Source organism: Apodemus sylvaticus, chromosome 12 (assembly GCF_947179515.1).
Source record: "Apodemus sylvaticus chromosome 12, mApoSyl1.1, whole genome shotgun sequence".
NCBI lineage: Eukaryota > Metazoa > Chordata > Mammalia > Rodentia > Muridae > Apodemus > Apodemus sylvaticus.
In genome coordinates, this window is record NC_067483.1 from 17,957,504 (window position 1) to 17,968,924 (window position 11,421).

General features: G+C 46.7%; 1 protein-coding gene across 1 annotated transcript in view; it reads right to left on the reverse strand.

The window, feature by feature from the left end:
- Kdsr (3-ketodihydrosphingosine reductase) overlaps positions 1-2,491 on the reverse strand; it is a 37,274-nt gene extending 34,783 nt beyond the window's left edge. Inside the window, exon 1 of the mRNA XM_052200379.1 lies at positions 2,317-2,491. Within this exon, the coding sequence (XP_052056339.1) occupies positions 2,317-2,424 (108 nt within the window). The 5' untranslated portion in view covers positions 2,425-2,491. The remainder of the gene's footprint in view (positions 1-2,316) is intronic.
- Positions 2,492-11,421: the final 8,930 nt, after the last annotated feature.

Consider the following 11,421-nt stretch of genomic DNA (forward strand, 5'->3'; position numbering starts at 1 on the left):
ACCCCACAGCAATTCTCCCACGCCTGTGAGAACCTCTCCTGAACCCACCGGTCAGTCCTCCTGGCTGATCACTGTGTAGTCTGCACCCAATCTGGAAGATCTTGGCTCCCTGGCTGAACTCACAGTCCCTAGGGACAAGCACCAAGCCAGCCTGTCCCACTCATCAGACAATACCAGCCCCCTGCACAAACGGGCAGCAAATAAATACTTCCCTCAGTTTGCAGAATGTTCTCTATGTCACTTACATTAAAAAAAAAAAAAAAACAACAACAACAAACCAAACCAAAACTTACAAATAAAAGTCTCCCTGTTTACTGCTCCTTGAGCTGATGGAAACAGGAGTGAAGATCCTAACACATCCTTTATGCTCCAAAGTATTATGTAAACAAAAAAGACTTTAGGAAAGCACACACTTTCTCACAACAGGACTGAGACCTGGCTTTTGGACCAAGTTGCATTCAAAAGGATCTAGCCAAGGAAGCTAACTACTGAGTGTTAGTAAGAATACACTTAGGCTAATAGTGATACCATATAAGTCATGGCTGTTGTGCATACTGGTATACATATATGTCGAGATAGTTATTTTTCATTCTATTAAAACAGGATCCTGGGAGGACTGGGAAGTGAGTGTGCTGGGGTACCTTATGTAAAATTCCCAAAGGATCAATAAGAAATATTATGTTGGGAAAAAGAATGTGTCTATTGAAGCAGCCCTCACCTGCCCTGAGAGAGAGGACTGGGGACACAAGAACAAGTACCAAGCTTCCAAGGGTAGCATTTACAAGTACGATGCAAACGTTGACTCCGTTTTCATTCTGACTTTGGCTCTCCTCCCTTGCCCCATAGCTGGGCTTCTCTGTACAAGCACAAGTTAATTCAGCTTTGTGTATGTAAGAGCACCTGTGCAGAGGCTATGTCAGTGTCTGGCACTTCAGTCACCCTGCACCCAGCCTTCTCCCGACCCTAACGCTCACTCATGTGAGCCAGGCAAGCTGGCCAGCCGGCTCCGGGGATCCACAAGTCTCAGCCCCAGTGCTGTGGTTCTTCTGGGCTTAAGGTTAGAGGCAGAGGCCCAGTGAACATGTGGGTGCTGGGGACCCTAACTCAGGACACGATGCATGCAAGCACTTTGCCAGCTGAACCATTTCCTCCCAGCCTTGAGTTCAACTGTTTTAGTCACAATTTTGAGGTAGAAGTTCTCTTGCGGGTGTAAAACTTTAAAAAACTTGGCATGATTGTAAAGTCTGGTGTTCTCTTTCTAATAACTCTTTCCACATCAGACATAGCAGCAGCTGGGAATAAACCAGTAATTTTACAAAAGACAAATTGATAGAAACACAGGTTGTCATCTGTTTGGGATAACACACTGAGATAAATAACCACTTAACCTGTAACAACGGAGTGGGAACTCACTTGGATGCACTCACGTAAGTCACCTAAGGGCACAGAGGAGATGCATGCTCCAGTTTAGATCCTAGCTGTCCTTATTCACAACTCCTCGCCACCGTGTGCCTCGGGTTTTGCGTCTATATAGGACACGGATAAGGAATGCCAGGGTTGAAGTTCTGAGCTGTTGGGCGGGGTGGAGGCCAAGACAAGCCTGCACATAGGAATGTGAGAGCTTCCGGACATTAACAACCAAACCACTCATATCTCCTTCCATCTGAAGGCCGAACCAAGCTGGTTAGCTCATCCTTCCGGAAAGAGGGTAAAGGATTGCACTTGAGCAGTACTCAGCAGACCCGGGCTGAGTTCACAGACAAGCCTGCTGCCCAAACCTGCCAGGCCACCCCTCAGGTGTATCAATCACTTCCTAGAAGCCTCTGGTGGCTCTTTGTCACTTGCACATAACACCCTACAGTCTCAGCTGCCTGGGCCAGCCCCAGAGGCCCGGACCCTTCCGTGCTGTGGGCGCCTTAGGATTCCCTGGCTGTGGCTGCTCCCACCCAGGTTTGCGCCCTTAACCTGCTAGTCACCGACTGCTGTGTCCTTGGCAAAGTTTCTCAGTCTCTCTGTTGACTCCTGAGGAAAACTGAAGATCCGAACAGTCACAGACAGGGATGCTCCGAGGATCAGCGAGCAGCACAGAGCTCCAGAGCCCTGCAAACTCAGCTGGCGCCTTCCCCGCGACACTGCCCTGTAGCCCGGCGCCGCGGAGGGCGGGTTCCTGAGGTCGGACAGGGCAGGGCAAGCAAAGCCGGGGCGAAGGCAGCAGGTAACCCGCCCCACTCAACCGTCCCTTTCCGGGACCGCGGTCTCGATGGCCCAAGCCGGCCAAGCAGCCCTGGGCAAGCTCAGCAGCAGGAGGCCACTCACCACTACGTGCGCGCCGGGCAGCGCGAGGGGCTTGGGGCTGATGAGCGGCGACACCATGTAGAGGAGCAGCACGAAGGCCACGAGGCCGGCGGCGGCCAGCAGCAACATCTCTGCCCGAGCGGCTACAGGGAGATCACGTGCACCAGCAGCCGGGAGTGTTTGGGTTTGCGGCCGAGGGCGGGACGGCGGCGAGGGGAAGAGGAGGAGCCGGGGCGGGGCGGCCTCCGCTGTCGGACTGGCTCCTGGGCCTGCGCCCCCCTCGGCGTCGGGCTGCGGCTGCGCGGGCTCTGCGTGCGTGGGCTCCGGGTACCCGCCCTCCCCGTGGGCCCGCCCGCCCGCCCGCCAATGTCGCGGGAGGCTTGCAAACGGTGGCTCTCGGATTCACGGATTTTTCTGCCGTGCTGAAGCCCTGCTATTCCACTTTGAAATCAGAGGTTCCAGTTCATGTATTCCCGGCACACTCAGAAAAAGGTCACCGATCCCTTTCGCTTTGCGCCTTGACTCGGATTTCTGAAAATTGAATTTCACTGACAACTGTACAACACCCAGCTACCAAAGCAGATGCAAACGGGGTGTCGGAGGGGGAAGCCACCGGTGAGGAAATATAAACCCAACATCTGATGCATCGACTTAGTTTTAGTTTAGTGTCTATCATGCATCTTTTGTTGCCCTACCCAGCAGTCCTATAGTCATTAACAGTCGCAGTTCATTTTCTCTTAAGTGGGGCAGTTATAGGCAATCACGAAGCTGTCTCTGGACTGTTCACACAAATGGAGTGCTAATAATATGCCCTCTGCAGTGCGTAGATTCTCTGACTTAGCGTACTGTTTTTAGGATTCTTCCACACTGTATCTATCAGCATTTAATTTCTTTTTATTGCCGATAATATCCTAACGACGTAGCCTAGACCATTCTCTTCACTTATCACTTTTTGATCAAAACAATAACAAAAGCAAAAAGCAAAACAAACACTGATGCTACTGGGTCCAAAGGGAAGGGCGTTTGCTAGCCAGCCTGAAGTCCTGAGCTGGATCCCTCCGGCCGGGTTAAGGCAGGTTGTCCTCTGACCTCCACTAGTATGTCCTGGCATTCACCAGTACCACACTCACTGAATAAATTTATCCTAAGGTCATGTGTGGCCAGCCTCCCTTTAAACAAAGACACTCCTATTAAGCCTCCCCAAAGCAAAGAAAGACAGAACTTACTTTCTGGATAAGGGTGAATTCTGGATAAGTAGCTAACATCTAGCCTTTGCCCAAAGCTCACTTTAAGGCTCATTGGAAAGCCAGAGGTTTTAAACTCTATTTCTCAATATATTTGGCTATTCATAGAGTATTATAATCTCACCAAAGAACACCCTGTGGTATTGTGTCACAGTAAGGTACTAAATCTCAAATCTGTTTATGTATATTCACATACAAGTCTTTGTGCGAGTCCATCTCAGCTCGCTGTCAATTGCGGGCCCTCAAGCCACTCTGCAACAGCATTCGAGGGGCTTTGCCAGACCACTTTCTTAAGTAGTAGCATAACTTTTCATTCAGCTATGTGAACTCCAGACTTTCCAAACCTCTACTCCAAGACTCTTTCCCTCTGCATTATTAAAACCTTTCCATTGGACACATCAGATTTTTTGTGGGTTTTGATTTTTGGTAACTATTTCTGTTACCTTTTTATTTTGAGAAATGTAGTTGTGTTTACAAACAGCAGAAGGAATTGATCTTTTTCTTTCATTGATCTGTGCCCATGTTAGTTAAGCTGATAGATTTGAGGGAACAATCCCTGGGACTTATAAAACTAGTTGCAAGTTTGTGGGGAAAAGGAAAGGGAGGGGCAGCAGCGACAGCGGATCCTGCTTAGGAGAGAGCTCTGGCACACAGCAGAGCCCACGAAGGGGCCTGGGGAACACCGGCAGGACCGCGCGCCAGGGACTGATGTGCCCGGGTACCTATAGGGCACGAGACTGCCCGGCTAGTGCGGAGGTCTTTGCCCAGAGGTCGGGGCTGGGATTGAGGAGACTGCTTGGCTGTGAGGCTCGGATCCTTTCCTGGTGGCTGGAAACACTGAGGTCTGCTCCATGCTCTTACACAGAGGGTATCTATAAAAGGAGACAGCTTGTAGTTTTAATGCTTTATTATTAGAAGAATAGAAAGAGAAAAGGAGATAGAGAAATAAAGGGAAAAGAGAAGATTGAGGGAAGACCATGACCACGTGGAGAGAGGGGGAAGAGAGATAGGGGCAGAGAGAGATGAGGCCAGAGGGAGGGAGGAGGGCAAGAGCCTTCTTTTATAGTAAGCTGGTTTACCTGGCAATAGCCAGGTAACCGAGAGGCAGGGAAAGCCTGGATGTAGCCAGGTGACCATAGGGGTGGAGTCCACCCAGAATACTAGGGGTCTGGGCCTGGTCATATGTGTCTGATGGCCACAGGATTATGGAGTTGAGGAGTCAGCAGTCTGGGAGCATAGCTAACGGGTTCCATCCCTTGTAGAATGTTCTACTGGGTCTCTGGAGTGGCCTTGCTCAACCAGGCTAGACTGTCTCACACCACGGTCCCACACAAGTTGAAGGGCCCCAAACCCTCTGGTTGAAGGGAAGTTTGTTAGATGGACTCCCAGCACTCCAGAAAAGCTGTCAAACTCCTGGTTATGTTTATCACTGGGAAAGGACACAGATCAGAGTCCACCAAGAAACAGTGCCCAGGGCAGGCAGGAGGGTTCAAACACAAAGCTACTGTTGGAGCCTCTCATGGACTAGATGTGTTGCTTTAGTTAGCCCTTCTTGAAGGGTTGTTCTTTGAGACCCAGAGTCCAAGGGGGATTTATGAGCCTAAAGTGTATCATTCTGCCAGATAACTTTGGTCATGTGATCATGATGGCCTGGATTAGGTAGAACTGGAATCTAGCAGTGAGCCCCAGTCTTTTGACTCCTTTATTTTGGTTCTTTTCCAGGGCTCCCATGTAGCTCTGGTAGGCCTGATACATACCAATGTGCTTCATGCTATAACCAAAGAAACTCACTGGCACTTAGGTTGATTGGGACCTAAGTATATAGCTTTGACGGAAAGATGTCAATATAGTGGAAGTCCATCTCTAAGCAAACTGTATTGCACTGTACAAAAGAGCCACCTGAATAACTGGGCTCACTTTGCAGGCACCATCAGCCCCACTCTAAAGTCCTGTGTGGCCAGCCTCCTTTAAACAAAGACACCCCTATTAAGCATCCCCGAAACAAAAGAACTTACTTCCTGGATAAGAATGAATTCTGGGTAAGTAAATAACATGTATGTAGCCTTTGGGCAAAGCTCACTTTAGCAAAACAGACCTCCAGTACATGAAAGGCTCTTTGGGGAGCCAGAGGTTTTACATTCCAAGATAGCCTAGGCTACATGGTACGCCGTCTCAAAAAAAGGTCACAAGTTAGTGATCATGAGGTTCAGGTCTTGTTTATGCAGCCATTTCTATGATAGATTGTTCCACTGCAGACTTCCTAGCATGGCTCTTAAGATCTTTCTGCTTCCCTTCCATGCCGCGGCAGGAGCTGTGATGCAGATTGGGGTGGGGCTCCCCATGATATGCTGACCTCTGCACTGTGACCCACCAGTGTGATTTTTTTTTTTAATTTGTTGTGAAGAGAGGCTTACTGTTCAGCTTACCCATGAGGAGGAAAACCTCTGGAATTTTATCTGTATTCAGAACAGTCTACAAAAGGGAATATAAGCCGATGTCTTTGGGAAAAGGCTGAAGAAGTCTAACCACACCTGGTTGGACTTCCGATACAGGACCGTATGTACCCCAGCGGGCTTATTCAAGGTCCGGGATCAACACAGACCCACAAGGTCTGCTGCTGGGTACAGATGGAAAACAACTCAAGTCAGGGGCTCAGATACATGCCTGCCTATCACTGTCAAGAACCAAGAACCAAAGATACAAGTGCCCGAAAGTGTCTGACTTGCTTTCTGCATAATGCAGACAGACTCTTGAACAGTGGACTAAAGGTTACAGGGGCAGAGTAGCAGGGCACCGGGAGTCACTCTATGTGGGATGAGGAGAAGACCTAAGCATGGTGCATCCTGATGGCTGAACAATACTGAGTATACTTAAGGCCACTGAATTACACAAGTAAAAATGGCTGCAGTGGCAAATTCTACTATACTACATACTCTTTTTTACCAAATTAAACTCCATGAATTATAGAAAACAAGAAAGAACAAGTCATTTTATTACTCCGAAATAAATGCCATTAAATTTTGACCCCAGACTTTCCTCATGACATTTTCTTGAAATAACATCACAATATTTGGTAGGATTTATTCAAATCATCAGGGTTTTTTTTGCTGTGTATTCTCCTTTTCCCATTTGAAGGCTGTTATGTTCCCTTGCCTCACATAAAGCACAATTGTCCATAAAATGCAAATTTCCCATCTCTTAGCCTCAGCTGTCACTGAAAAGATTAAGCTAAGTGGCTTTGAGTGCAGCAGGAGAGAAGGAACTTTGCAGACAACACTGGGGACACAGGTCTCATCTCAAAAAAAAAAAAAGAAAAAAAAAAAGTAGTGATTATCTGAGGGTTGGAATCATCCCTCTCCTGACCTAGCTGCTGTATTCTTACACTTAGAGGCTAAGCCTCAGAGGAACTGGCAGGGGCACGAGTCTGGGGAACGACTGAGACATAAAAGTCTGTCAAATGTTCTTTGTGTGTGTAGCACACGCATGTGCATCCAGTGAGCATGGTCAGGAGCACACAATAACAAGTCAGAGAGGAAGATGGTCTGTGTCTCCCCCTATCACTATCTGCCTGATTGATTGCCTTCAAGGGAAGGTGTCTCATTACTGGAAAGCTATAGATTTTGGCTGGGTTGGTTGACTGGCAAGCTCTCAGGATCCACCTGGTTTTGCTTCTTCACGTTGCGGTTACAGATATAGGAAGTCTTATATGAATACTTGGCTTATTTAAGTGGGTCTTTGGGGATTCAAACTGAGATATCAAAGCTTACATAGCAATCATTCTTACCCACTGAGCAGCCCAGTAAAGTAGCCCTGGCTGCTCACTAGGTAGACCAAACTGGCCTCTCCCTCCCAAGTGTTGGGATTCAACATATGAACACACAGCTCTGCAGAGGATTCCTTTACTCTGCTCCTGGCACAGTGAGGCAGAGCTGGGCTGCATCTGTGCACTTGCACAGTTAAATGCTGGCAACGTATGAAAAGCGGGAGGTTTTTCTTTCAAAATTGTATATACACTTGGACAGCATGCTGACAGAGAGGTCTGGGCAAGGCTAACCACTTTCCTTTAGCAGAACAGACCTTGGTTCAGTGATTACGTGTTACTATGACTTCTTTCCCTATTTCATTTTGCAAACTGGAACGTGCACTTACCATAGGAAGACTCAGTTAACAGTTTTAGAAGAAAAGGCCAAGGATGCTCTCTGACTGCACTGGAACCCGCAGCAGGCATCTGGAGAGACGAGTGTTTTTCTCTTGGAGGGAAGAGCGTCTGTATATTTGTAGAGCTATGACAGGTGATTCCAGCACAGCTGTGCCCTCACTGAACTTGGATTTTTATTGCTCCATCCTCATTATCTCGGTATATTTTCAGTTTTAGCAGATTTTTTTGTAATATTCTAGACTTTTCCACATATGGATTCTTTTTTGTGGAGCCACATTGCTGTCTCAAGGCTTTCAGAATGCACTGACAATTGCATGGACAACTTGGAAATATTACAGTTCTGGCAACTTCCAAGGAATGCTTACACTGAGTGCCCTGGCTTTTAGGAAAGAACAATGTTCAGCTACATGTAGGGAGGACAGCAGCATGGACTTGTTTAGAGGATTCACACCCTAATGCAAAGTGTGGAAGCAATGCAGGCATTCCTCGGGCAAGCATCAGTGTCCGTCCCCTCCTCCAAACCCTCCAGCCTTGTCTAACATTTGCTTTCAGGTCTATGTTTGAGATTGTGTGTGTGCGCATGCATGTGCGTACATAGTAATTTCAAAGTTAAGGACATCATGATAATTCATCTTCCATTCCTCACCTGTACAGTTCATCGCGGGCCTTTTAAAATGAAGGACAACATTAGCTAGCACAAGCACAATAACAGTAGCATGTCTGAGATAACTCACAATCCTGTAATACTACTTGGTATTACATTCATATTTTTTCAGTTCCACATTCCCTTTTTATAAGTCAGTGTCCAATCAAGGTTGGATACTCTGCTGTCTTGAATTGTATTTAAAGAGCCAAGAACCACTAACCTATTTGATCCTACAACATTGGTTTTTTGGAGAATGCAGCTCATTTTCTGAAGAATGTCTCATATTTTGACTGATTTGTTCCCTGTGTTCTCTTCCCAGTAGACACAGCAATCACTGGGTCACTGGTAGATTAGCTTCAGATAACCTAATTTTTGCTAAAGCAGGACACTTTATAAACACTTTCATGTTGCACATGACTGGAAAGTCCACTGGGGCTCCATAACCCAGACTTTTCTTATCCTGACACCCCTTCCAGTGACAGGTGGGAGGGACCGTTGTTCTCTCCATTTGCTTCTGGGTGGGCTTCTATGACTACTTCAACCGAGCGATGGTGACAGTGGCTTTTGAACCTTGCTAGGAAAGGTTATACAGCTCCATTTTGCTGTGTGGTGGACTCACTCAGCAACTTTCAGTCCCAGCAGCCACACAGCAATGACTTCTCTCAGACCAATGTATCAAGGAAGAGCACAGGCGGAGCCTTGAGCCTTTACAGAGAGCTATGCAGCCAACTCCTAGAGCTTCAGGTCTCTGCTAGTCCACTGCTGCAGGCAGCTGTAAAATGGACTCATCGTGAGAACAGCAAAGCTTTCCTCCAATTCCTGGCCCACAGTATTTTGGACTGCTTAAACACAGATTGAAATAATTGAGTTATCCCATGCCTTCTTATAATCTATATTGATTTATTGGCCTTAGACATATTGTTTACTGCACTGTTTACCTAAGCTTTGATTTAGAGGATGGATTCTGAATCTTCTTCCAGAAGTGTAATGTAATGGCTTTGTCAGTGTCACTGATATAATCAATTTCTAGCTTTCTTGTCCCTGAAGTTGTAGAGTACTTGTTTTTACATTACGTTATTGGACACTGTCAGGTTCAGTTTCTTCAACCATCAAGCATGGGCCTAAACCACTGTCAGCAGCAACAAGTGCAGAATCTCTTGATTGCTCCCATGTTGAAATATTATTTGAATTTGAATTTTTAAAAAAGACTTCCATGTGTTTGAATATTTTGAATGAATGTATACATGTGTGTCACACCTGTGCCAATGGATTGATGGTGCAAGTTAACATCTGGGAGCTGGGGACCAAATTTCAGCCCTCTGTAAAAACAGCAGGTGCTCTCAACCACTGAGCCAACTCCATCCCTCTACATCTGAAATCTGGAACTCCCTGACCAGGCTGACCACAAACATGGTTCCTCATGGTTCACACACCTTCCTCATATTGCTCTCACTCAGATTCTTCTCAGTGGTACAAATGCATATATTCAAGTATCATATGATGAATCTGGATATACGACTAACACAATTTAGAAACCTGCAAAATCAAATATTGATCAAATAGTATCTATACTATTTTAGTTCTGTGGCTACAAGAAATGTTGCACACCGCCAAGGGAGATCCCTGGGCTTCTATCCTTGCCTCAACCTCGACCACATGCTCGTCAAGGGGTCACTGTGATTCTACTATAGCTGCCAAGAGGCGGCCTGTTAGAGCTACTACTAACCACAGTCCTATCCTACCCTTCTTCCCCCTTGCCCTCTTTCCTTTTTCCCTCTATACCCCAGGCTGCCCTGGAACCCATTTTGTAGATCAGGCTGGACTCAAGCTCAGAAATTTGCCCCTGCCCTGAGTGCTGGGATTGAAGGTGTATACCATCACCAAATACAATCCTACTTTAATGCCTTGCCCTTCCTTGTTCTAGATGTTCAATGTGAAAACTGGAATGGCTATGCCCACTAAGCCTTGGACAGGGATGAAGGAAAAAGAATCTCCCCATCTGAGTTTCCACAGTGGACGCCAGAGCATGCCTTGGACCAGGAAGGCAGTTTGGATGGACAGAAACTCTTCAAAGGACATTGGTCTGATGACTAACTTTGTGATCCTGTTTTTCTATGTCTTACACACTTACACATACACACACACACACACACACACCACACACACACACACACACACACTTTCTGTTACATGCCAGAGCTTGAGATTAATTCCTATTACTAGCTACCAACCTGTAACTCATATTGACTCTTATTTTATTTGTGGAGATTAGATCTTCATACTCCCTGATACCCTGGTATTCCTATTTTAAGTATTTAAATATTGTTAGCTCCTGCCTCCAGTGCCCCTTCCATTTAATAAGTGGGTAAGAATTTTTATTTTAGCTAAGTATGTTGTGTGCTAAGATTATTAGGCAAGGTGCATTTTGTACTTTATATGAATTTCAAAAGATACATTTCTGGCACCTGGGAGGCCACGATGGGATGAGATTCCATCTCAAAATAAACAGAGTCCCAATTCCTCCCAGGTCCCAATCCAACCAAAGAAACCCACTGGCAATGCTTGACCGACCCCTGGTGTAGCTTCATTTCTTTTATCTCACAGCAGTGGCAAAGGGTGCTTTTCAGTGTGAGCTGCACCATCTTGACTTCCTGCCAGCCAACAGTGAACTCAGAAGTCAATTCTCTGTTGATGGACTGGACATCCGTGTCTGCTGATTCTTCAGACCTGGGTAACGCTTTTAATCATGTCGTGTGCAGCTCATGATGCGTAGCCACAAGGGTCTTCTTGATGGCTCAGAAAATGTCTACCTACAACTATATAGCAGTCACAGACCCACCCAAGAAGCAGAGCACGCACACATGGGCTCCAATGCTTTTCCATACACAGAACACAGACAGCTCGATGCAGAGGAGCAGTGCCAGGCAAGCCTGACAATCTGAACACAAAAGTGGAAGCAGAGGATTAACTCCACAAAGACACCCGACGTCTATGTGCCCTGCCCACCTCCCAACTCCACAAAGACATCCCGACGTCCATGTGCCCTGCCACCTCCCACCTCCACAAAAGCATCCCGA